Raw genomic sequence first — 27,787 nt, forward strand, 5'->3', positions numbered from 1 at the left:
AATTTTAAAGTTTGTATAAATTTAAAAAATTTAGTCTTACTTATACTTACCTTCAATTAAATATAAAATTTTATAAGAAATAACTAACTAAAATAAGAAATTAATAAATGAAAAATAAAAAATATTATTAATCTGTCTATTATTTATAAAAATATAAAAAAATATATTTATAGCGATAGATGAATAATTCGTCGCCAATGATACATATTAAACATAATAATATATAGTTAATCATATAAATTCGTCGCTAATACTATTTCGTGACAAAACAAAATATCACTAATAATTTTAGCAATTAATACCTTCTAAACATTATCGTCACGAATCTTTTAATGACAGAAAATTTGTCGTTGCATCCTTTATGATGTTAATTTCGTAGTATTATATTGTCATTAATAACTTTTAGCGAAAAAATACTTGTCACTAAATACCTAGTAATTTTATTTTTTTAACTTTTATTATATTATATTTAAATTTATAATTAAGTTAATATTATATATTAATAATATAACATACGACTTTTATAAAAATACAATCAAATTAAGAAAATTTTAAATTGATAATATGTTTATTTATATAAGTATTTAAAATAACACTAAAATTAATATTTTAATTTAAATAATTGAATATAGTATTTATAATATTATGATAATATTATATAATATATAAAAATTAATAAAAAGTTATATAAAAAATTAAATCATAAATTTTGTATTAAGTATGATAACATACAACGCACGTTTACAAAAAATAAAAATAAAAATGAGTACTAATAAAAAATAAACAAAGTAGAAAAAAAAAACTCTTATACTATGTGGCGATTTTGAAATATTATTCAAATTATCATATTTTAAATATAAGAAATATTTTTAAAAATATATTTTTAAATTTTATAAATAATTTTTAATTGAATAATTATCTAAATATATAAATAATAAAATGAAAATACATTAAATTTATTATGGATAATGAAAATACTTTTGTAAAGTCATTTTTAAAGTTTAGCTTTTGTACATGTTTGATTTAGTTGTTGGACTAAGGGTGTGCACTTTTGGTTCTAGTTTGAAGTCTATTTATGAATTGAAATTGAACCAAAATTTTGGTATCGTTTTGGTTTGGTTCCTTGTTGTTTTGGTTCTAGCTCAATTCTTGATTTTTTTTATTTTGGAGACATAAAAATTTTATAATTAATAAAATTTTAAAAAATAATATATTTTAAATAAAAAATAAAATTAAATCTACTACCAGCTAACGAGGAAAGATATTTATTTCAAAGTTGATGCACCAGCTAATGAGGAAAGATATTTATTTTAAAGTTGATGCAAACGGTAACTGATACATAGTTTATAAGTTATTGACATCATTTTTAATAGGTTTAACACATAAGCTTATTCAACAATTTGGATATCTATTAATAATTAGCTACGTTCAATTGTTTAATTATGTATATATATATGTTGAAATATTTCCTATAATTTGGAAGGGAAAAACCCGAGAAAATTACGTTCTATATATCATGTAGCTCTTCAATTAATAAATAAACATTTGTATTCAATTGTAGCTACCTTTTAAGCAAGGGAAAAAAAAGCTAAATAGAGGTGATAATTCAGCAAATGGATTCAGAGATATTATGGAAACAGATAGCAAGCAAAACTTAACTATCACAGAATAAAGAAATAAATGTTTGGAAGAAACTAAGAATTATTATGGTAATGATAGAAATCAACAATCTGTTCACTCATATGTTTAGATGGCCAACAAAAAAAGGAGTAACCTAAATTGATCTACAGCCACACCTATAGATGGCGGACCACCATCTCTAGATCATCCATGGTAGATCCAACATCATCATTCTGATTTTTATCACAAGTTAAGACACTTGAAGGAAATAGGTAGGGACTAGGAATGGAGTTTGGGCTTAGCAGGGGCCTCCATGCCATTGCCACATCCAGAGAATGAGCTAGCGTGTATGTGTGCATCTTTTTGGTTGGTGGCTGTTCCATTACGTCACCACCTCAATATTAATATTTTTTTATTCCCTTGCGGTCATCTGGACTCTTTTAAGCTTTGTTCTTGGTTGGTCTACTGTTAGTTCCTCTGACTTTACCGCTTCTCTCATTCTTTCTTTGTCTATGTGTGTGTGATTGACGAACGAAGAAGAAGAAGAATATATTTTTCTCTCTATATGGGTCTTTATCAGTTACCGGTAGGTGGCTGTAGAGGAGAGATCCTTTGGTTAGTTCCTATCCTTATTAGAGCTACCCAATATTCGCGCCTCCTTTTTTCCCGCCCAAAGCTTGTCCACCAATTTAGCTCCTTCCGACAGTGAGAGACAACGAGAGCTTATGATGTTGAACATATTTTTCTTACAAAGGTTTATGATAACAATATTTTGTCATTAGGGTTTTATTTTGTTTTGTTCCCCTCTCTCTCTCTCTCTCTCTCTCTCTCTCTCTCTCTCTCTCTCTCTCTCTCTCTCTCTCCTGCTTTCCCTTCTTATATAACCCTGCTTGTTTTCCTTTCTTCACCTCCGCTTTTTTCCTTCCTTTCTACTCTCTTCCTAGGGATTTGATCCGACAACTAGACAGAAACAGTTTGTGTGGGAGGACAAAAAGCAATCGGGTACAATTCCGGAGGAAACTTGCCTATAATTGCTTGTCTTTTTTTTTTTTTTTTCTTGTTTGATATAGGAGCTTTCATTGCTGTAGCTGGACGGAGCAGAGCTGCATCCAGATTAGTGTATCATTCTATTTTGGTGTACAAGAGGGGTTTGCTTCTTCAATTCAAGAAAGATTCAATGAACCCAGATCTATGGGTTACAAGGTATAGGGATCTTGGATGCTTCATCTGTGAGCTCTCTCTCCTTTTACCTCACCTAGTTCTAGCTCTCTCCCCATCTCCTTCCCTTTGTTTTTTATTTTTTATTCTGTATGGGTTGTGTCAACGGATGAAATAATTTGATTTTGAGGCATTTGTCACTGAGGTTTTGAGAATATGTGGAGGTTTCATGTTTATTCAGATCTAGCATCTCAAGAAATAGTTTTCTGCTACTTTTAAAGCACTAGATATAAAGAAAAGGGCACGTCGCCTATCCCTGAAGGATTTCATGATCTGGAAATGGAAATGCTATGTTGATGTATATGGAAATATTTGTTTTCTCTTTTACATTTTTCACTTTAATTTTATAATCGATATTGCTTAATTATTTTCCCCAGTTCATAATTATAAAGGTTATTTCATAGTTTTAATTCTAGAAGTGAGATTGCATCATGGCTACTGCATGTGAGATGTCCCTAGGAATTATTAATAATCACATCATATAGGTAAGGCTTCCCCAGCTATAGGAGAACTCTCATTCAACATGTATATCTAATAAGTATGATGGCACTCATTTTCCATGCCAGGAGACTTTTGGTTCCTGTTTACATATGCAAAAACTTACTAGATAATCTCCTTTGGGTAATGATTAAACATAGAGAGATAAGACACTTTTGGTTGTTGTACTCTGAAGAAACCTCAACAAAGAAAATTTATTCATCCAACATGAAGATTTCATAATTAAATTCTCCCTTTTTCGTTCTAACATTTGATATTCTTCCACGCAATTTGGTCCAAGGTCACCAGCACAATCCATACATGTCATTGAACCTGAAATTTTCATTTTGGTCTGAAATTCTTACTCCATTCATATTATGCACAAGAATTTTATTAATTAATTTATATATTTCTTTCTATCAATTTCATTTGATAAAATTGTAAGCAATCAGAGAGAAATACATATTACAGTGTCTTCATTGGAGGCCTTAAATCTATAGTTTTTTCCATTCATTTCCTTAGATAAGGAATACTTTTTGCTTGAATAATAACTCACTAAAATCGCAAGTTTTATATTTTATGTGCTGTTTTGCTCAATTCATAACTTGCATCTTGGTATTTAGCAAGTTAATCGAACGAGTTCTAATACGCACACACATTTTTAATATCCACTAAACAGACGATTGCTTTAGTAAGAAAAGATGTTCAAATGAAGTGGAATGAGGCTGTTTGCACCTATTTTGTTGAGAAGGATGATTTCGCCTCTTATAAGATTGATACATGAAACTATAAGATCCTAAATTCCTACTGTATTAGTTGAATGGAATACAGGACTCAACTCATCAACAACCTGAGAACATGCACTCTTTTTCACATGTTCCTCCTGGTTTTCGGTTCCATCCCACCGAGGAAGAACTAGTTGATTACTACCTTAGGAAAAAGGTAAATTCAAGAAGCATTGACCCAGATGTCATTAAAGATGTTGACCTCTACAAAATCGAGCCGTGGGATCTTCAAGGTAGTGCTGAGTAACAATATTCTAATCAATTCATCCATTTTTTAGGGTTCAACGATCATAATGTAAGTCCTTAATCAATGAACAGAAATATGCCAAATAGGGACAGAAGATCAAAATGAATGGTACTTTTTTAGCCATAAAGACAAGAAGTATCCAACTGGAACTCGCACCAATAGAGCCACTGCAGCTGGATTTTGGAAGGCAACAGGTAGAGACAAAGCAATCTATTCCAAGCATGACTTGATTGGAATGAGGAAGACCTTAGTCTTTTACAAAGGTCGAGCTCCAAATGGACAGAAATCAGACTGGATTATGCATGAGTATCGCCTTGAAACTGATGAATATGGTACTACACAGGCAAGTAAACACATTCATGTAAATTTCTCTGTTTTAAATAAAATACCCATTTACTTCAAGAAACCAACTTGGTAATGTGAAGTTCGATTTCAGATACACTCAAGAGTAATTTTTAGCGATCCAAGCCCTTCCCACTGAGAAATTCTTTATATTAAAGAAACTTTGTATGCTTGACACAGGAAGAAGGCTGGGTTGTGTGCAGGGCCTTCAAGAAGAGAATAGCAGCTATGCGGAAAGTGAACGAGCATGAATCAAGCAGTTGGTATGAGGATCAGGTTTCTTTCATGCATGAGGAGGATTCGCCCAAGCAAAACTCACAGCCTGATTTGAACTATCACCTCTCTTACTGGGGCAAGAAAGACTCGGAATTGCAGTTTCATCGAGTTCTCAGCAGCCATGAGCACTTCCTCCAGTTCCCACTTCTACAAAGCCCTAAACTGCTGCAAGCAGCTGCCATTGTGAGTGGACTAGACATAAACCAGGCAAGCACACAAGAAGATCAAACACGTGACCAAATCTTGCATTCTCTCTATGTTCACCAAAATAATAATGGGAAAGGAGTTGATCAAGTGACCGATTGGAGAGTTCTAGACAAGTTCGTTGCTTCTCAACTAAGCCAAGAGGACGTGCCTAAGCAAAATAATAACTACTCAAATGCAACCAACAACGTCTTCCACTCGTCAGACCAGGCAAATATGCTTGCTAGACACCTGAACAAGCAAAAATGATTCAACGTCGACCTCCTGTTGTCAAATTGAATTATGGAAGTGAAACGTATATCCTTCCTAATAAAATTATATGCACCATTACGTATATACACTTATCGTACAATGATAAGTTAAGGGAAAGGGTGTACATAACAAAAATTAAAAAAAAAACAATATAACTTAATAAGATTGTTAATTAGTACGACCAAATTAGCTAGTGGTGATCAATCGTGAGTTTTTGAGAAAAAAAAAAAAAAGTCGTGAATTCATGTGTATCATTAGGTGGACTGTGAAATGGAGTGACAGCATTCATGTTTGCGTGTAAATTAAGGCATTTAATTAATGTAGCCATGGTCTAGCAGCCTCATATGCTGTCTATGAAATTAATTGTCCGTCTTGTCGATTATTTTGTGTTCCTTTTCATCTTCCAATCTAATAAATTAACACTATTCCATCAAACAATGTCTAAATATGACTTAATTTAATACTTAAAAATGTATTATTCACTTGTTAGATTTAATTTTCTATTCTCAATTAATCTTTGTATTAAAAAAAAAAGGACACTTGATGAAACAGTATTAGAAAAAACCTTTTTTCTTCTTCCCACTACACTTGAACCCCATACTTTTGCTGTGTTGATGCTCTAATTTCCAAGAGAAAGAATCATGTAAACATGATAGAATAAGATATGATCAAATTCAACAAAATTGAATTGATGCATATTCTAACTAGAGTTTAATTTCAGAACTAAAATTAGTTTCAGTTAGGGACTGCAGATTTCATCTTAGCTTTACATATTATACATAATCCAAGAATGTTTGATGCGTATATGTATATAATTTCATGATGATGTAAATGCTTTGCAGGGAAGTTTGGCAATTTATTTCTATTTGCGTTCATAAACGTAGAAGGCACTCCACAAATGCATTCAGATTGATTGAGCATAAAAGAGTACCACTACTAGGTTTTTTAGGGTTACAGAGTTTCTCCTTAAAATTTTGATTCCATGCCATTGCCACAATGAAAAGATAACACCTGTCCAACATAGATGGTGATGATGACAATAACTAGGAACTGTATATAAGGAATTACTTAAGGAGAAAGATTGAAGGGTGTAAACATGCACGGCAAGCAAGTATTCTTGAAGTAGATGTATTAATACAATTACGCACTCTTTGATTAACCACTCACAATTTTTCAGTTATACAAAGCAAATCTCCATAACTTAATCATCAAAAAACTTGAGGTAGAAAATTTTGCACTTCTGGTCATCACCTAATTATATCGATGCAATTATAAGAAGTGAAGATCTAGAGGTGAAGAAAAATATTGCGACACGATATGAGCATTGAATGTGAAACACAAGCAATATAGAATACACACCATTATCTTGAGTCTACAGCACCTACAAATATATACAAACGAACAAAGGTTTTGGCATTGATATCATACCGCAGAGTTTAAGAAGTCACCTGCTTTATATATAGTTACTGCTGCATTTATATAGCTAGCTAGCTTCAAATTAACATTTATGAGGAGGAAGAAAAAAGGTACCTGATCGCACAAGGGTAAAATGGATTTGGAGTTACGAAAGAAGAACAAGTGATTAATCTTGTGTGATGAGCTACAATTGACGATAAATGGGTTAGCAACTCGCAAATTCTCTCAATATTAATCGCAATTTTCTAGAAAGGGAAGATGGGAGGGTAGAGTGGGTTTGCAGTGAAATCTCTTTGAAAAGCATGAAGCTCATCATATATTCTATTACCACTGCAATGGAAGGTTCATTTAGTTGTGGAGAAGTCAAGCTCAAACACGAATGTTATTCCTTTTAAATCAAATGGAAATTTCCAAAGAACATACTAATTGATGAGCGGGGTCTTCTCAATTCATGCATGTGATCCGGCTTTTGATGGAGAGAGAAGAACAGAAGGATTCCTAGGAACGAAGGTAGGGAAATGTCAAGATTGGACGTGGACTTAGATTTCCTACTTCTGTTCATTTCATGCCCAGTTACCATCCTTTTTACAATGTAGAAAGAGGGTGAAAAGTCAAAGGCCTGAAATGAGGGTGTGATTGAATAATTTTATTAAAAATTGTTGTTTGTGAAGGAGGATAACATCATATATGCGCAGTAGCTAGCTGAAACAAGTCCATGATACTGCAATTATGTTCTTTTTCTTTCTATCCACAGAAATTTCTAACTGATGAAAATTGGCCCCCTTTTTAATAATGTTGAGGCTTTAAATTATTTGATTCAATTGATTAATTTTCTATTTTCCATCTCTAGTCATGGTAAACTTTTCCTCACAAGTCCATAAATTTCGTACAATTTTTTATTCAGGGTAATTTTGGTATTCAATATCGGACTATCAAGTATTAAGCTCAAGATTAAATTTTATTCGAGGTGCAGCTAAGCCCAACCATTCAGACAATGCATTCGTTTTTTCAGCTTCAGAAAGAAAGCCCATATAAATATTGGAGGTCTTGTAATAAAACGGAGCTCAAATTAGGATTTGTACCAATATTATATAACTTTCTTATTGATTCACCTGATAAATTTTGGAAAACATCCTGATGATTTTAGAAAACGAAATCATCATTTAAAAACGCAGACTATCATATCAAGTGATATATATCATTATTGACCAACTGGTGCTTTCGCCTAGACAGAGTGGATGTCAGGATTCAAATCTCACTAATATGCCCTTTTCCAGCAAAAAAAAAAAAAATCTACCATTACTGAACTAATGATCAGTCATTTCCATAAAGTTAATGGAATGATGATCTTAGAAATCAATTATTATTAAAGATGTTTATGCAAAATTCTTGTGTAAATGGTCAGATGGTACCAAAAGAAAGGGTTAATCACCATTCAGTATGTAGCTTGGAGCCTCAGTGACCTAAATTACAATTAAAAGGGCAGATAACCCCACAGACAGAAAGAATAAATAAAAAATTGAATGTCATAACACCCTGAAAATTTTCTATGAAAAGAAAAAATTTTCAAATCTAATCCAACTATGCAATACAAGTATACTCAGCTGTTAATGTTACACCTAGAACTAGCCAATACAAGCAAACACTGTCTGAAACAGGTTACCCGAAAATGAAGAATGAGGAACAGAGTGCTATCAGCAGGGAGGAAAACACCACTGATTTTCCAGCCAGAATGGATGTTGCAGAGGAGTGAGTTGAGTTCCTGAAGCAACAAAAAACAGCATTAGATATATCACAAACAACAGAGAGAGACGGACAGAGATTATATAATATTAAAAGGTCTTCATAATATACTTCTGCAAGCTTTGAAGGGCACCACAATATCTAACGTTATCTGGCGGAGCCATCTCTGTTGCACCGTTTTCCTCAGGATTGATGATTCTCATATATGTTTCATGGCCAAGATACCATCTATCAAGGTTTTCTACTCTAAGATTCCATATTCCAACATTGTCCAGAGAGACAAGGACTGCTGTCCATCCCCCAGGGTAAACCTGCAAAAAGATATTTACAGTAACTGCTAGTTACCAGTAGTGGAAATGATTCTTTATTTTTTTCCACAAAAGCTAGATAAATCCTTTTAACAAACTAATTGAACAAAGCTTTTTCTAAGAACATATATTGAAGAGATATGTAGCTTTAATCTCAATGGTGCAAAAACCACGAATTGGTTTTTTTAGGCAATTATCTTGCCCTAAGCTTATTATAAGACATAATAAATTTCTAAGCAATTGCCACATCCTTTGAAGCGAATGGTAAAAGATGCTTCCAAAAGATAAACCAACCTCTACTGTACTGCGAGAAATAGCATCCCAGTTATTATATGAACTTTTTTTGTCCTCAGTCCACACACCCCAGTCCATCCTGCATTTGAAATAACCAGATTATTTAAATTCTTCAAAAGTCAAGAAGCAATTCAAGAAAGGGTTAAAGCAATTTAAGAAGGGGTTAAGTAAAAACTCACCCAACCACGAAAAATGAATAACCATCCATGTGAAAACTCAGCATTTTGGTGTCATTGTTCTGCAATATGACCTGGATAAAACCCTTATATGTAGCATTAATGACAGATATGTCCATCTTGGGAGGCCTATTAAGTGGCATATTGGGAAAATCAAGCTTGTAAGCTCCCTTCACTTTGTGCAGGTCAGCAAGCCTTATTGGTGTATCAGGATTGACAAATGATATGTCATTCACTGTTGCACGTTGCTTTCCATCAATTGTAACTGGTGGCAAGCTCCTTAACACATATGTTTCAGTAATATTGATTTGGCCGTAGTGAAAAGATCCCTGTGGATTAGGGCGAGCCCCACTTGCAGTTGTATTTTGCCTAATCCAAGTGATATTGACAACATTAATGTTGGAATCACAATAGACTTGATTTTTACTAAAATAAAAATAAAAATGGGATAGAGGGTATTATAACTGCCTGCCCACTACTCATATGCAACAATGCATGAACCACACATAAATTTTCCCACTAGGATCATCAGATAGGAGAAGGAAGATATTTTCCCTTGTTTTGGGCAAAAGTAAATAGTTTTCTGCTGTTGTTTTCAAACATTCTGAAAGAAATGTTCCTTCTCCTTCATCATCAAAATGAACAAATATATGAATTTCTAACTGAAAAGCGGCTAACTCATGATAGAGGAGCATGTCTCAAAGATCATTTTGGCTTGTTCATATTTTAAATGAAAACAAATTCTTTTGTGTGAAATAGCTATCAGATGCAACTGTATCATAACTATAATTTAACATGCCTAAGACTGCAAATAGACAACATATTTGAATAAGGAAAATAATGAAATCAAGATCTCAAAAGTTCAAGTACTAACTTGATTGATCTAGGCTGAGTCATTGCTGCCCACTGGTTATAAACATCACTTGGTGCCTCTGGCAGAGGACCAGATACTGGTCCCTTAGAATTGGAGTAATGCAAGACTGCAACACCTATGACTCTTTGCCAAAGTGATTCATTCACAAACCGAGCACTTGCCACAATATAATAATCAGAAGTTGCATTCTGATCCATGGTAACCAAAAAAGAATAGGATTGGCCCACATGAATGTCAAAGTTAGTATAATTTTGTTGGGATGTATAATATCCCTCTGTTTCTACAAGAAGTAGATTGTGACCCTGAATTCTAAAGTTCAAACTAGTTGAAGTCCCAACATTGTGCACTCGCAGTCGATAAGTTTTGCCTGCAAAAGAAATACTATTGCTGATTAAAACTTCAAACAGTTGAACCTAAACACCAACATATTTAGTCACTGTGGATGTATTCAAAACAAATTCACAAAGAAAAATTTTTATCATTTGCATTTTTATAGCACACAGTTGGAACACACAAATTGATTTGATCAAATGACATCACCACCAGAATCACCAAAAATGAATAAAAATGAAGGATTAGGGAACCGGCCACCTCTAATCAATATGGCAGTTGCTAGAAAGTCAAATAGGCTAATGGGAGGAGTCAGGCAAACTGGTTTCAAGTGTGAGAAAAAAATAAATTGAAATGTGACTTAACGCCAATTCCCGTGCTTCCTGTAATCAATGCTTGAATATTATTACCTGGATCCACTTGAATAGTTTCATACTCAATACCATCAGGTACAAGCGTGGTGTTGTATCTGTAAGGCCCCTTCCCATTAATTAGAACTCCATCTGGCATGCCAAGGTCTTTTCCAGAGTCAAGGGCAGTTCTCAATGCCTGAAATTGCCATTAAAGCCACCATTGGAGTTCAGTGCTGCAAATCATAAAAGTTCACAAGACAATATCAACTCCAAAACAAAACTAACCGTATGGTTTTGTGTATACCAGTCACCAATCAGAAGGATAATATCCCCATCAGGCTGTGAAAAAGGAATTGGGATAATTTCTCGATTATTAATGATAAAGGAACCAAAACCACCAGATGCTCTTTGAAGATTCAAGGATGGAAAATAGAAAAAGCTTCCAATCTGATCCTTGACTTGAAAATTATAAGTAAAATTCTCTTTGGGAGGAATTGGACAATTTGTGCCACGAACACCATCCTGCCATGAATCACGCCGCATTTGGATTCCAGGCCTGTCAAAAGTCACAACCATCCACCACAAATTTCCCCAAAATAGCTCGTCCTAAAAATTTAGAGCAAGAAAGGGAGGGAGGAAAATAAATGAAAAATGATAGTATGAAACCTACCAAGTCATTAGGAGATTTTCATCCAAGTCATTCCATACGTTAACAATAACAACGTAGTTAGTAGTAGCATTAATAATAGGACCAGGAAACTCCCCATTAACTGCTATAACCTGCAATCATAAGTAAACAAATAAGTAAAAATGTTAGAAACTATACTGTTATGGCAGGACAAACAATAAGTACACGTCAAGATGCGAGAAAATTTAATAAAAAAGTAAAATACAATCATTCAAAACTATCAAAAACTCTATAAGAGAGCAGACAAAATATTTTCTCATTTTTTATTAAAATCAAATCACAACAAAAAAAATTTTCAGATCATATCATATTTTAGTCCAAAATTTTTAGTCGGATCACAATTTGAATCAAGGCTACAAATTCATTAGAAGCATTAGAAGAAACCATGTATAATCAAGTTCGGCTTCAATCTTCTTCCATTACAGTAAAACCCACAATCCCATAGAAAGCATTAACAAGATATTACTCAGAAAAACGTTATGAGAAAAGGAACCCATGTATAAAAAAACTCACGCAGCAGCATTTTCAGTAGATCCAAAGCAAATAATTAAAAATAATAATTATTTGTAGAATTGAAATCATGTTCATACACTGAATAACTCCAAGGAAACCCACATAAACAAAAACAACTAGAAAAACAAAGACGAAAATGAAGAAAGCAGAGAGAGGAGAGTATAAACAGAACCTGCTGAGGAACACCAAGAGGAGATGCAGTGATGTAAGAAAGTCTAAATTCATAGGAAACGGAGGGGTCTGCCGCAAAACAGAGGGTGGTAAACAGGGCAATGTGAATCAAAGGCAACAGAGAGAAGCGAGACAGAGCCATGGAGAGTATGGGTTTTGAATTATAAGAGAATTCCACCATAGAGTCGAGGATTGAAGAAATTCGTATGATGATTTCGCATAGAAGAAAAATGAGACTAGAGTGAGAAGGAAGGTGGGTTAATTTTATGTATATGCGAATGGACTTTGTCTTTGTTTGTTTCTTAACAAAGCAACAAATCAGAGTGGACTCACTATTCCTTAAACCTTTCAAATTCAGCATGTTTTGTAGCCGGATATTGCGCGTCCAATACCTGTTACTCTCTGAACCAGTTATGCTGACACTAAGATACTGATGCACAGCAATTTTTCATAAAACATTAAAGGTAAAATATTAAATTATTAAATCATTAAAAATAATTTATTTTTATTATTATCTTACTAAAAATTAAATTAGATCGAATCAATCAATATAATAGTTCAACAAAATTTTAGTTAATTTAAATTATATTTTATGTTTTCACATAAAATTTAAAATAGCTAAAGCTGCATATGTCTCCTCCCTTGATATTATGACGTCCTCTGTCTGCTCTTGTTCTATGTTATATTGAAGGTTTATTATTAAAAAAATAGAATAAAATAAAATTCATCTTATAAATAAAAAAAATAAAGTATTAAAAAGTCAAAGATTCATTTTAATTAGTTTTATTTTTCTTTTTTATATTTTTAATTAGTTATATTAGAATCAAATTGTAATAATCTTTTTTTATTATTTTTAAATTTGAAGGGTTTATTTGCTCTAAGAGCTTATTTGATTTATTTTTAAAAAATTTAAAGGATTTATTTAATCTTTTTTAAAAATTAAAAGGTTTAATTAGATTTTAAAACAATTTAAAAATTTATGTGACTATTTTACATAATTTTAATAACCTAAATAGACATTTTATCTCTATATTAAAATCTTTTTTTAAGATGAATCTTTCATAATTGATCTGAATTACTTTAGTGGAATTCTGGATTTTGCTGAAAAATTACTATTTAATTTATATATTTTAATAAAATTAATTATTTAATTTTTATAATTTATTTTTATTAAATTATTTAATCATTTCATTTAATTTTCTATTAGTTAATACTTATCAAATTATTATTTAATTTTTATATTTTAATAAAATTAATTAGTTGATATCTTTATTTTAAAAAATACTGCTATTTAATTTCTCTATTATAATAAAATTAATTTGTTAATTATGTATATTGAAAACACAATATTTTAAAAAATATATTTTTAAATGAAAATAAAAACTTTATTGTATGGAAACTAAATTTTAATTTATGTGTTTTTTTTAATTATTCAAGTATTTTCATATTTAGTTCCCTATATATCATTTTTGTATTTTCTCTATTAGAAATAATTTTCGTAAATTATCATATTTATTGTTGGGAGATTTAAAGAAATTGATTAACATATTTACGCATATAATTTGTATTAATTTTTATAAAAAAAGATAAAAAAAATAGAGATAAAGGGGATAAGAGTTCGAGTGAAAAAAAAAATAAATATAGAAAATAAAAAATAAAGTAGGATACAAGAGAAATAAGAAGATTTGAACTAAATAAAGAAAAATAAGAATTGAAGATCATGCCTATTTGATTTAAAAAAAAAAGTGAATAAAGAGTTTATAAAACTAAATTATGCAGGTTAAATAATATATTTTTAAAATATAAAAATTAATTAATTTTATTGAAATATAATAATTAAATTATTATTTAATTGGTATTAAAATTTTTTAACTAATAAAAATTCAACGAAATAATTAAATAATCTAAAGAAAGTAAAATATAAAGTTTAAATTATTAATTTTTTTAAAATATAAAAATTAAAAAAAAAAGGAAAAAGAAAAAATTGATTGGAATTTTTTTTTTTTAGTTTGTTTTGAATGGGTAGCATAACCGGATGGCCCCGGTGGCATGAAATTGACAAGCGAGAGCCAAGGCTTAGGCCAGCAAGAAATGCACTACTTTACAGCGTTTCATTGAATTATTTTCTAATTAAGATTCCCCAAAACGGATTCTCTCTTAACTTCTTTCCAAGTAAATCATATAAAAAAAAATTAAATTAAATTAAATTCTCATATAATTATATAACTTTCTATTTATTTTAAGATGAATTCCTTTTAAATTAAAAAAATTAAATTCTCTCTTGCAATATATATATATATATATATATTAGAAAAGTATTTTTATGAAAATATAAAGTAATATTTTGTAAATTATAAATTATTTAATAATTATCATATTAATATTATAATGAATAGCCATTATTATAGCATAACTTATAATATATTAATATATATATATATATATATATATATTTATATCTATATTATATGTAGATAAATTTTAACTATTTAATTTATGAAAACTTTATTAAAATGTTTGCAAGGTAAAAGTAATAAAAATAAATTTAAATAATTAATAAGAAATTTAAAATAGTATATTATTTTTATATATTAAAATTAAAAAAACATATATAAATTAAAATTATTAATAACTATTTATATTAGTATAGTCAATTTCCTAGTATATATATGAATCATAAAAGTATTTCTAGAAGTCTATTATGTAGTATCTCTTTAATAGTACTTTTCAATAGTCTGTCACATGATATTTTCATTTTTTATTATAGGTAAATTATAAATCATTTAATAATTATTCTATTAATATTAAAAATATAATTTATTATAAGATAAATTACGATATATATATTAATATATATTAATTATATATATTTATATCTATATTACGTATCTTATTATGAAATATTTAAAAATTTTGAAAGATAAAAGTAATAAAATAAAATTTAAAATAATTAATAAAAATTTTAATAATATTATATTATTTTTATATATTAAAATTAAAAATATATATATAAAAATTAAAATTATTAATAATCACATAAATTAATATGAATAATTTTACAATTTATTATATTTTTAAATATAAAAATTAAACTAAATGATTTTAAAATTGTAGTATACAAATCAGGCTGATGTTCTGATTCTTCCTCAGAGAGGCAGAGAGCGTCATATTGCACATGCACAGCACTAGAGGGCCCTAAACTGGAATTCCCCAACGCAAAAGCTTTCCAGAATCGTAGGCCCCTCGCTCCATCTGGATAATTTCCACCATTTTCTTCCCTTCCTGCACGGTGGTTGTGACCACATAGCCGCCCAGTCTTCTTCTCTACGCTGTGGTGCTTCCGGGTTTCCTTGGCGGTAAAAGAAACAATAAACGCGTTTGTTGGTAAGATTTGTTTACATGATATTATTATTATTATTATTTTTTTTCACATAATGACAACATATTCATCCAGTAGATCGAAATTATAAAGTTGTGTATTTCTATGTGGTATCTGAATGGTTTCATACTTCTAATGCTGATTTTATTTATTTATTTATTTAATGTCATAAATTAATTATAAATTTAATTACTATAATATATGGAAAAATGGAAATTTTTTATTTATTTTATGGCACCCTATTCTTTCAAAATTTGTAATGTTGAAGATGTATTGGATATTAACGATTACATTATGATGTGGCACTAGGGTTGGATGGTTAATCTAGGCCCACGGCATAATTAATCATCCCCATATTTTGCGAAGAGAATGAGGACTGAGCCAGCATCTCCAATTGGGAATATTATCAAACATCATCAAACCAACAATGGGTCATCCCATCGCCCTCTGAAGCTAGTGTACTTTTACCATATTAGTGTAGAAATCGTTGTCTTTTAGTCATTTGGGGAAGCTACACATACCATGCCATAGTCCATACCCAAGTCAACCATTGCCATTTCATTGTATTCCGCACGGGCTCCCATAGCAAAATATGCATAATTGCATCGTCCATGACCATGCAAGAATAACAAACACCACGCGATCAGCTTACCCCATAGTTATTCAATTGCACTCTGTTAACGAGGATAAATTTTGATAATTATCCTTAAACTTATCTAATATAATATTATATTCTCTCAATTTAAAAATATAACATAAAATCTCTTTAATTTTTAAATTTTACACAATAAAATTTCTCTAACCTCTAATTGTTGATTTTTCAACTAAATATTGACCTAAACAGTTTTAGTGTGAAATTTACTCAATATTTTTCTTTTCTCTCTCATGTTATATGTAAATTGAATCTTTTTCTCACTGTAAACAGAATGATTTTTCAAGTGCAGAGAGAATAATTTTACAATTTGAATAAGAGAGAAGAGAGAAATATTGACTAAGAGCCGTGTGAGAACTGTTCACATCAATTTTCAACTGAAAAATCAGTAATAGAAAGCTAGAGAAATTTTATTGGGATTTTATGTTACGTTTTAAAGTTTAAGAACTGTAATATTACATTCATATAAGTTCAATGATAATTATTGAAATTTACCCCTATTAATGAACATAATTGTTGGTGGCCACAATTGCTGCACAAATCAGGTGCACCTGATTTAAACCCAAGAAAGAGTAAAAGGTATCCGACTTCGGAAACTGGTCGAGTCAAATAAAGCTATGGGCTTAATCAGAATAATAAAAGAAACACTACATTAAGAGAAACAAGCCTTTCCATATTTAAAAAGAATTAACAAATATTTTAGAATATTGTGTAAACCCACTGACCAAAAATGAATATAAAGGAGCAAAAATGATGATTAATATAAAGATAATCAAAGAAAGGAATTTACAATTAAGACGAAGCTTTGAGCAGTGATAATTATGCAGGATTCTAGCTAGTATAAAGGAAAGTCTTCTGCACAACTCTCTGCTTCAAAAACACTTGGGTGTATTTCCTAAGTAACCAACGAAAACACATAAGCTTTCTTATCGTATGAATATGTCACCAAGTCAGATTATTATCTTCTTTATATATCCTTTGTAAATCTCATAACGCACTTGACTTCTTCCACATCACCAGGGACTTGAGGAACTCCATCACCTAAGCAAGACAATATATATTACATTATTCGGATAGCTAGAAAGAAAATATTTCCTCTTAAAAAATCTGAAATCATTAGCAAAATCGCTTCATATAACAAAGAATTCATAGTTCATACCTCTGATGGGTCCCTTAGAGAGTAAAATGCATTGGTTTCCTTTGGCACTGATGATACTAAAATACCAAAACCACAGTTCCTTTCTCTCAAAACCTGTTCCAAGATCATCAAGTTAATAAATAATCAAAGAAAGCATGCATCACTTACAGAACTTGTAACTCGCATATTACCTTAAATGCATCTTCATCTGTCCGGTCATCTCCAACATAAATTGGAAGCACATCATCACAATTGCTTAGACCTAAAAACAAGTTTTCCCCCCTTTGTTAATACATGGATATGAAATGAAATTTAACATTCCAATTACCAGTATTGGTTAGGAAATAAAAAGTTGCTCACCAAGTGATTCAAGCAGAAACGTGACAGCTTTCCCCTTATCCCAATTGATCACAGGTCGGACCTCTAAAACCTAAGTGGGTTTTAACAAAACATTATAATAGACAAGGGAAATTCTCCATGAAGCAAAACCACAGCATGTTAACACTGAAAATAGAAATTCTCAAAAGTCTATATGATGTGGCTCTCTAATTTACCTTCCTCCCATGAGTCAATCGCAGGCGTGGATAGTTTTTTATGACATCATAGACACACTGTGCAACTGATGTCCAACTCTACAAATAAATTCAAGAAATTAGAAATTGCAAGGCAACGAAAAATTATCCCTACTGTGACAAATAATACTATAGAATCAGTAAATTAATAATTCAAGATTTAATGCACTACCTTATCATCTACATTACGGTAATGAACAGATACACAGAACTTGTTGTTTTCAACTTTTGCTCCTTTAATGTCTTTTGTACTCTCAACAAGGGAACTATATACCTGCTCAATTCAATAAATCAAAATGCCATCTAAAAATCCAAAATAGACAATAGATTTTCATTTTGAAAGGAATAACTCATGCTTTCTGGCACTGAAGAAATTTATATACCTCATCAATCATGGGTAAAAATTCACTAGCTGGTTGGAACAAATTAACTTCCTTGCCCTACGTTTAGAAGAAATCAGATCAAAGAAATATATTTAATTAAAAAAATGTATATATGTGTTTAGACAGAGAAAAGATTTTACACGGATTTACCTCATTGTCAGTAGACCTCATACAATTTGGCTGGTCATCGGGCACAGATTGTCTAACAGGGCCCATGATGTCCATCCCATGACTACCCGCATAATAGAGTTCTGTTAGTCCTACAAACTCATGTACCTGAAATAACAAAACCCACCAAGAATTGATGACCACATAGTCATGCAAAAGTTTCACAATGAAGATATGTTACAATGTCATTAAATTATTTTAGAAGAAGCAAGTTAATTACCTTATCACGGCTTCTCCCACTAATTATTGCTGTTGGGAAACATTTTGCTACCTTCTTTACAGCAGAACGCATCTAAAGAATTACAAGACCACAGTTACATACAGCAGACATGAGAATCAATAAAATTATTTTCCATTGCAACTTTGTTATCTCCATCAAAAAATAATTCTTACAGCGTTAGACATGAATGCGCAGTCAGGGTTGTCAACAATTGGTGAAAGAGTCCCATCATAATCCAGAAACAATGCTAATCTCTTGCCTTTTGCAAAGTTTGCAATTTGCTCAAAAAATGTAAGCGCTGATGGATACTTAAGCTGCATAATCAGAGAAAGATGCACATGGACATATATTAATAATCTAACAATTTTTCAAACAAAACCTGCATGTCTAATACTGGAGAAAAAAATTACCGTCCAGGTGGCATAGGCAACATCAGTATCAGCTGAGGCAAACTCATTACTGAGATCTTTGGTTATTCTCTTGTGAGGAGGGGATGAGGATTTCATAGCATCAAGCCAGCTACTAGAGCGAACGTCATCTAATATTCCAGTTTTCTTCCTAGGGATAGTTAGAAATAAATTTGACGAAAAAGCAGCTCCGGGATTGTAAGGCAACAAACTGGAATGCACGCCCAATCTTGATTTGCTTATGGGTGCAGAGTCAGTGAGAACAGGAGCATTGTGATTGGATTTAAGGTCCATTTGATCCAGATTTCTAAAGCAATTTATGAGAGACAAATGAAGTAAAAGTTTACAGCAGACAATCCTTTCAAAAGAGAAGCAGTAGAGGATTTCAGTAAGAAATCTCAGATATCTCTTCACCCAACTCTTTTATCAATGAAAAACCACCTCTTCAAAGTGTTCTTATCACTGCTAGCAGGCGAGCAGTCCATCAAGCACAGAAGTCCTGCAGAACACTGATGGTCACAAAAGGCATTCAATAAGGAAATAATGAAATTCAATATCAGGATACATAAAAGTGAACCAAAATTCAATTTACCTGGAGGTTATCATCTCCCTAGTCACCATGTATAAACAAATGTTCGAGTCTAAGAGCAGAGTTTGGCTTTAGCTCAGATTCGTTAGAAATCTTCAACCTCCTGCAAGAAAGATCCAACAGCCAAGTAATGCACCCCAAAATTTTGAACACCTGCCTTACAAATGTATTATTCAAAACTAAACAAAAAAGGAAAATAGGATTTCACAACACTGACATAGCAAATAACAGGAACCCCAGAATCAATATGCACAAAATAAATATGAGACTGATCATCAAAACCATTAATTTTAAATTAGACAACCGATCCTGCTAGTGCAGGATAGATCTGTAACATAATTAAATACAATAGAGTGGTTTTTGCAAATGTTAATGGAGGCATTAAAGGTTTCCACTTTCTTTGACCTATGATCTTTGCTTCTTTTTTATGTACGGCCTTAATCTAATATTCTCAACTGAAAAATTAGTTATTGAGAGAGAGAGAGAGAGAGAGAGAGAGAGAGAGAGAGGGGGGGAGGGGGTTGAAAGCAAAAATACCACACTGATTTGAGCTCCCTCTTCCCTTGTAAGTTAAAACAAATTATCCATTTTCATTATCTGCTATTAAAGCATGTCTTCCAACATCTTCTGCAGCATCAAAAAAATATTTCACTGCCAAGAGAGAATTTAATTTCCACCATTCTTGTGATTTCCCAAATTATGCATTCGGTAGCAAAAAATATATATATATAAAGCCATCCCTAATTTTTTTTTTGGAATCCAAAGGAATAAGAAATGAGAATCAAGTCCACCTAACCCGAAGCTCTGCAAAATATTTGAGCCAGTGAATTAAGGTCAATGAGAAAGCATCAAACAAATTGATGAACATATCACCCCAAATATTTGTCAGTATAAAATTGATGACCTAGAAAAACTTGAATTTTACTTTTAAAAAAGAAACTGTAAAAATGAAAAGCCTGACAATTGTTTTGGCATTATTTAAGTGGCACAATTAATTCCGCAACACATATTAACAGTTTCAATATTTCAAGTTTAAGCTCTCAGAAACCTTTTATGTTCCCTGTACTCTAACTACCAGAAACACAATGATGGTACTAAATAATATTGAAAAGAAGAAGAAGAAGAGGAGGAGTAAAAAGGAGAAGAAAAGTTAAACAAACATATAAATAAGCAGGGTTAGACTTGCAGGGGAAAAAGAAAAGCTTAAAATGCATTTCTTTTCTAGTGTCGAAACACATAAAACTGTAAATCACCTAAAGCATATAGAAAATAAACAATAAACAAGCACACTAGCCAATCTATAGCCAAGAAAGAAAGAAACCAAAAAACAAATAGTGTTCAGCGTTTAAAACTGGCCCACAAAGTTTACATCTGGTAGAGAAAATATTAGCCATTCCATGGTGGTGTATAATAAAAAGCTATTCATACCCCACCCACTGGAGACAAAGCATTACCATATGCAACCACATATCATGGGCCTACATCAAGCATGGAATCATTAAACAAATGGACCCAACAAGTAAAAAAATATTTAGGAATAATAATAATAATATATAATATAAGATATCTTCATTGTATTGTTGCTATCATACATTCTACTGTGACCACTAACATCAAAATTTCCAAAAACAGAACTTTTAAATATCATAATTACATTGGCGCATAATTAGCTTTGACGCAACTTACAAATCAGAACCAATTGTAATATATAGTTTTCTTAACGTCTTCTTTTGAATATAGGGTCAAGATTCAAGGTAAAAATTTTGAAAAGCACCAATGTTGTATATCATCCAAGATTTGAAAAGTCTTTGTGGTCGCAACTTAAAAAAAAAAAATGGACATTAGACCAGACATTACTCAATAAAATTACGGTGCAGAGTGGTTGACATATGAAATGTTTTGAAAAGGGAGAAAAATCAAGGACAAAAACAAAATATAAATCACATCATTGCAAATATAGCTAGAGAGAATCAGATTAGAATCAATCTTAAACCGTATCGGTTTTTGCGGTCGGGAAAAAACTGAAAAAAAAAAAAAAAACTGAACAAACCAATCATGTATGTTTCAGTCAAGCCAGAAAACCTGCTGCATATAATTAAAATACGAAAATTTATAAAATAAATGTTGGAGAAAAAGAAATCCATAATTTTTTTATATTACCAAACATAACACGGAAATCAAAATTTTCCAAGCAGAAAAGCGGCGGTTGAATAAAAAGGTTAAGCATAAAGAAAAGATGATAACAATAACGGAGCAGGCGAGAGACAGAGAGATATACACAAACTTAGGTGAAAGAGAAAACCTTTTGGGGAAAATATTTAGCAAATACTGAAACCAGACGGCATTACTTGCGAAAATAGAATCTTGAAGAAGAAGAAAATTGAAATGTACCTAATCTTTTTGGAGTTATAGTCCAAAAGGGAAAATCAAAATACGAATCCCGAAGCAATCGTCAAAATGCAGGCACCTTCAATGACAATAATGCAAAAAATCAGTGATGGCAATTAACCAGATGAAGTCAAAGTACGACACCGTTTGACAGCCGAGAATGCACGGAAAACGAAAGTAACCTGTCAAACACAATTCTTTCAATGCCTTTTTCTTTTTCGACCTGTTTCCCAGCAACAAAATGAAGGGGAGAAGAGAGTAGTACAGAGCTGCAAAGAAAAAAGAAAACCCTAGAAATCGCAGAGAACGCGAGCAAGAATCAAGCTAAAGATCGTCGATGCATAACCGAGAAGCAAGATTGAGAGGAGAAGAAGAGTAAGGTTAGCCTAGAATAGAGCAGGGGTATTTATAGTTTCGATTTTGACGAACGCGTTTAACAAGGCAACCCGGTTGTTGAATCAGGAAGCACCGCAATTAAAAATTCAAAACCCGACGAAAATATTTCTTGATATTACACGCTCCAATTAATGCTCGAGTAAATCCATTAGCGCATGGTTGAGATCGTTGTTTAATTTTGATTTGCTAGTATCTGAAAGAATCGGGATTTTTTTTAATATATTCTGTTTTGTTTGTGACTAATATAAAAAAAAAAAAAAAAAACTGCCAAACATAGTTTATGCTAATGGGGAGTTGCAGGCAGTGTGAATAGGTTTTAATTTAAATTGAAAAATTAATTTGATTTTAAAATTTAATTGATTTAATTTAATTTTATATTATAAAAATTTTAGTTATTTTAATTTGATTTAATTTTAAAATAAAAAAATTAATTAAATTAAATCAAATAATAATTTTATATATTTAAATTGAATCGAATCGAATTGATTTTTGAATTGATTTATTTTTATAGGAAATTTATGAATTATATTTAATTTTTTATATATAAATTATTTAATTTTATTGATTAATGGTTATTAGATTAAAATCAAAATCAAAATTAGATCAAATAACTTAAAAATTAAGTCTAAATTAAAAAATCAATTAAAAATTAAAACTGATTGATTTGAACCGAACTAAATCGAAATATAACAATTCGATTATATTTTTTATTCATTTTAGTTCAATTCGATTTCTAGAATATGTAATTCGATTTTCATAATTTAATTTTATTCGATTTGATTTGAACCAAATATTCATCCCTAATTCAAGGCCACAAGCCTGCAATACAAAATGAGATGAGATATATGACTTTTTAATACATCACTTTGATATTCAAGTTTGAAATATTAAATATGAATGTACTAAAAAATTGGTAATAAGAATTTGAGAATATATATATATATATATATATATATACCATCTGGTTATTTGATTGTTATTTGTAAACTTTTTAGAAAAATAATTGCCATTTTATCTTTGGAGGTAATTTTAATTTAATTTCTATTAAATCTATGAAATTCACTCTTTATTTAAGCGTTAATATGATTATTGCTTGGTATGTGAGATTCGAGCTTAACATGATTATTGTTTGATATGTCTTTTGTTTACCTCAAAAGTATTTTGTTCGATTTTATTCTAGATCGGTATGCTTTATTTGACTCGCTTGACATTTTGATCATATAAGAGAAATTATTATGTGGACATATATTCATTATATCTTTTAATCATATAAAATTTATTTTTTATACCATAAAAAAAATTTATTTTTATATAAAAAAAATTATTTTTAATATTTTCAATGTATTTAACAATTAATCATCATCTAAATCATGATTTGACTTTTCTAAATGTTAAGTAGGATATTCATGTAGAATTTTGACCATATAGTTTGATTTGTGGGCGAGTAGTATCAATGGTGGACCCCGGGATCTTATAGACGACATTACACGCGGCAGCAACGACTATGAAGCCAAACACGTGTAGACACCTATGACTGAGCAGAGGCTGATGTGGCCACGTTTCACGTAGGGGCCCGCCTCATAAGTGCTAGGGTGGGTTGCGAAACGTGTGGTCGCTTTCAATGACTGAGTAACAGCTGGGTGATCGTAGGTGACGGTTGTTGTGGAGAATTATAGCCAAAGAGAAGGCCCCACGTGGGAGTTCTGGGAGACAGTGGGTACGGATACTTTAAGAAATTGCAACCACACGATGGAGTGAGGTGGCGCAAGATGGGGACATGTTGTTGTGGTTGAATGCTAAACGATGGCCACAAGTAGGAACCCACGTGGCAGAATTTGGGACTTGATGGGACAAATCCTAGAAAGCAAATAAACTTTCTTTTCAATATTGTAAGACTAAAATGCATGGTTTATTTTTTGGAAAATAAAAATAATATTTCAATCAAAAGAAAATTATATATATATATATATATATATATATATATATATATATATATATATTCCCATTTTAAGCATATTTTCGAGGTAAGAATTAATTACTAAAATTTCATATTTTTATTCTAAATCTCAATCACCAAATCAAATCAAATTATGTCAATAATTTAATATTTCTAATTTCAACAAATTTAAGTTACCAAATGAACCTAAACGTAAAAGATATAAATTTTTATTATAATTTTATTTTATAAAACATATTTGCATATGTCAATAAATTGCTTATTGTAAATACCGGAATTATAATAAAAAAAATTTATAAGTTGAACTTTCTAAATGTATTTCTCCTCAAATTTCAAAATCTCTATTGCAAAATTATGAGGTATGTGTGATTTTTATACATGAGATTCTGAATATTTCAAGCAAAACTATTGAATATATAAAAGACTGAGAAACGAAAACCCAGACATTAATGTACAATTGTTCTCCCTAGTCTTCCAAAATAATAATAATAATAATAATAATAAAAATGGACAACGGAAGACTTGACTAAATTAAAAAAGGAAAAATCAATTTCATTGAATATTTGATCCTTCATGAAAGTAATAAAGCCCTAGAGTCAATAGCATTGATTGCAAGAGCAAGTCAATTTTAACATTGATCTATAAGTAATTTAACTTTGCATAGAAATTAACGAGAGTAAAGCAATTTAGCAACAAGTTTTTGTTTAGTAATATTTAAATGCCTTTAGAATAATTATACTATGAATTAAAATTTTAATTTAAATATATAATTATTTAAATTAAAATTTATACTCAAAACTCATATTTTATAAATTTATTTTTTTTTAAATAAATATTTTATAAATCAAATCAAACACCCTATAAATGTGAAACTAACTAGATGCTTGTGTGGGGGTGAATAAGAGCTGGCGACGGATTCAAAGACGCTTGCTTGGGAAAGGAAATCAAGAAAAAAAAGGAAGTAACGAGGAAGCCATGAAATTTTCTTCCTTGTGGAAAAGGTAAGTGTTCACTAGGATTATTTCTCCTCTGCAGGACTTTGTGCTGTGTGGGGTGAGAGTTGACGGCCCACCCTAATGGTTGGTCACCGAATATGTTACGCTCAGTTGTATTCTATATTATTATTATTGTAATAAATTTGACTTTATTAATATTATTATAGTATTAATGATCATAGTTTTAATATTAATATTATAGTATTAATGATCATAGTTTTAATTGTCATCATAACTTTCTTGTTAATTAATCGTTTTCTTTACTTACTTTTTCATTTTAAAATTTTATAAAATTATTTTCTTTATATATATGTTCATAACTTAGCATAAATTCTCATGAAAGGAATCTTAATTTTATATATTTTTTTAATGTCTTACAAACAAACCAACTAGAAGAAGGTATCTCTTTTAATTTTTTTTTTATTACTAAAAAGACAATAATTCTTAATTTCTAAGTAGTATGCCTAATTTGACCTGGACTTAGAATCTGAATCTTCTGAGGCAATTAATTAATTAATTAGAAGGAAAGTGAGGAGCTGTATTGGCTGTTAAAGGGAAATAATAAGAGAAGGCGTTCCCAGTAGTACGACTGTACGACAATGCATTAGTATTGTTGTACACTTTTATGGCTGAGAGGGAGCTTCAGCTGGGAACCAGAAGGCGATAGGAGCTTGAGAGTTGGGACCCCATTGCAAAGCCAAGTGCTATTTTTCACATAAAATCTAAGTGTGGGTGGGCTGAAGTATTCATGTTAATGAAAGCTCACCATTCACCAACTGAAATTAGCGGCTAAATTTTGGGCCGAGGATCAAATTTCATAGTAGAAAAAGGAAGATGTTAGGAAATTGCATTGAAGTAATGCAGAAGTAGAATTCAACATAAAAAGTTAATGGTAATAAATGACCGCCACTGGGCAATATTTCTTCCATACAGCTGTTTCTGCCATTGCAGGTTGAAAAGATTGCCAAATTTCAAAGGTAGAACCCAAACCACATTTTTACATAGCTGCCTAGGAAGGAACTTCCAAACTAACGCTTGGCATACAATTAATTGCTTAATTAATATAGTTTATATAAAGTATTCCTGTAAAATCTAATTGAAAAATACAATGCGTTTGATGCATGAATAATCCCTCATGTGGAGAGAGACAAAACCTTGATTAGGAAAGACCAAATGGAAAGCAAAGAAAAGCCGTGTCTCGTGGAGTATAGCAGAAATTGGTGACAGAAACTGGAAAACAGACTGGTATTTTTTTTCTTTCTGTGGGATCTGGATTCTAGATAGTCAATCTTGGAGTTATTATTGGAAAGTGACCTGCCTCCTCTGACTCGGGATCTTTCAAATCTAGGAAAATACCCCATTTATTCAATTAGTCACCAGTCCACATTTCTCTCCCCCATGTCTCCTACCCAGCCAGCTGCACTCTAATTTGATTGGAAATGGAAATATAATGCTTCTGGATTTTTATTTTTATTGCAGTTAAACAAGAAAGAGCCCACATGCTTCACGATGGAAGGTCATTAACCAATGATTAGAATGGAAGCAGATGATTTGCTAATATCCATCGAAAGAGAAGTCACTGGTATTATTATTATACATGGAGCTTATTTACCACAAACACACGAATTGACAATCGCTAAATTAAATGAGAAATACATATAATCGACGATTACCAACTCATATGCATTATGCACAGGTTCACACTGAATCGCTCCAGTATCATATAAACAATGGATCTATCATACATAAACACAGGTGTTTTGTCAATGGACATATGTCCGTTCTCAATATCCAGTGTACCTTGTGCTAAAACCTAAAAAAAATCTAGTGTCCCTTTAGCCAATGAAAGGTCGCTCGTCCTATATAGATTTGGAAGAACTCTGAACCACTACAACCCTCCAGATATAGTTCATAAACCTCTATCACTGGATAACAACGGCCGAAGGGAAACAGAGATATCGAGCAATGTGCCCAAAATACTATAACGACAGGTTGTTTATCAGTCGAACATACTGAGCCTACCTCACGCATTGAATAGACCTGTTTGGCCCAAATGAATAGTTCAAAACTCTCTCTTGGAAAAACGACAAGCTACCAATTTGGCAATTTGTCCTGCCAACAGCGGGCCATTGGCCCCTTGAAAATGATCGTCTCTCAGTGCAACTCTCCCATGCTGATTGGTCATTTGGACCACAGTAGAAACATGGAAGTACCTATAACTTAGCAGCTAAAACCGACTGTTTTAGGCTGAGAAAA

General features: G+C 31.3%; 3 protein-coding genes across 13 annotated transcripts; 1 reads left to right on the plus strand and 2 right to left on the minus strand.

Moving 5' to 3' along the window:
- Positions 1–2,104: 2,104 nt before the first annotated feature.
- On the plus strand, positions 2,105–5,798 carry LOC110658337 (NAC domain-containing protein 7). 7 transcript variants are annotated; one of them, XM_058140083.1, is made up of 5 exons: positions 2,105–2,622; positions 2,709–2,823; positions 4,147–4,333; positions 4,419–4,694; positions 4,874–5,798. In XM_058140083.1, the coding sequence occupies exons 2-5, from the start codon at positions 2,812–2,814 to the stop codon at positions 5,416–5,418; spliced, it is 1,020 nt and encodes a 339-aa protein (XP_057996066.1). In that variant the 5' UTR covers positions 2,105–2,622; positions 2,709–2,811; the 3' UTR covers positions 5,419–5,798. The 7 variants fall into 7 exon arrangements, with proteins under 7 accessions (XP_057996066.1, XP_057996070.1, XP_057996067.1 ...); XM_058140081.1 differs by having other exon boundaries at positions 2,106–2,622; positions 4,132–4,333; XM_058140087.1 differs by having other exon boundaries at positions 2,105–2,849; positions 4,132–4,333.
- Positions 5,799–8,140: 2,342 nt separating this feature from the next.
- On the minus strand, positions 8,141–12,613 carry LOC110658336 (monocopper oxidase-like protein SKS1). The gene is made up of 9 exons (XM_021815908.2): positions 12,289–12,613; positions 11,586–11,695; positions 11,201–11,471; positions 10,973–11,111; positions 10,233–10,599; positions 9,362–9,727; positions 9,183–9,261; positions 8,692–8,891; positions 8,141–8,599 (listed from the first exon to the last, which is right to left on the minus strand). Exons 1-9 carry the CDS (start codon positions 12,466–12,468, stop codon positions 8,497–8,499), a joined length of 1,815 nt encoding a protein of 604 aa, XP_021671600.1. The 5' UTR covers positions 12,469–12,613; the 3' UTR covers positions 8,141–8,496.
- A 4,436-nt stretch (positions 12,614–17,049) lies between these two features.
- Positions 17,050–22,565, minus strand: LOC110658334 (trehalose-phosphate phosphatase A). Of its 5 annotated transcripts, none has more exons than XM_021815899.2 (14): positions 22,366–22,565; positions 22,187–22,262; positions 19,799–19,898; positions 19,210–19,705; positions 18,973–19,113; positions 18,800–18,871; positions 18,562–18,687; positions 18,412–18,468; positions 18,201–18,302; positions 18,011–18,088; positions 17,817–17,886; positions 17,648–17,718; positions 17,478–17,570; positions 17,050–17,359 (listed from the first exon to the last, which is right to left on the minus strand). In XM_021815899.2, exons 4-14 carry the CDS (start codon positions 19,498–19,500, stop codon positions 17,306–17,308), a joined length of 1,155 nt encoding a protein of 384 aa, XP_021671591.2. In that variant the 5' UTR covers positions 19,501–19,705; positions 19,799–19,898; positions 22,187–22,262; positions 22,366–22,565; the 3' UTR covers positions 17,050–17,305. The 5 variants fall into 5 exon arrangements, with proteins under 5 accessions (XP_021671591.2, XP_021671589.2, XP_021671592.2 ...); XM_021815897.2 differs by having other exon boundaries at positions 19,210–19,715; XM_021815900.2 differs by lacking the exons at positions 22,187–22,262; positions 22,366–22,565 and adding an exon at positions 20,333–21,260.
- Positions 22,566–27,787: the final 5,222 nt, after the last annotated feature.

This window comes from Hevea brasiliensis, chromosome 17, assembly GCF_030052815.1.
Source record: "Hevea brasiliensis isolate MT/VB/25A 57/8 chromosome 17, ASM3005281v1, whole genome shotgun sequence".
Taxonomy (NCBI): domain Eukaryota; kingdom Viridiplantae; phylum Streptophyta; class Magnoliopsida; order Malpighiales; family Euphorbiaceae; genus Hevea; species Hevea brasiliensis.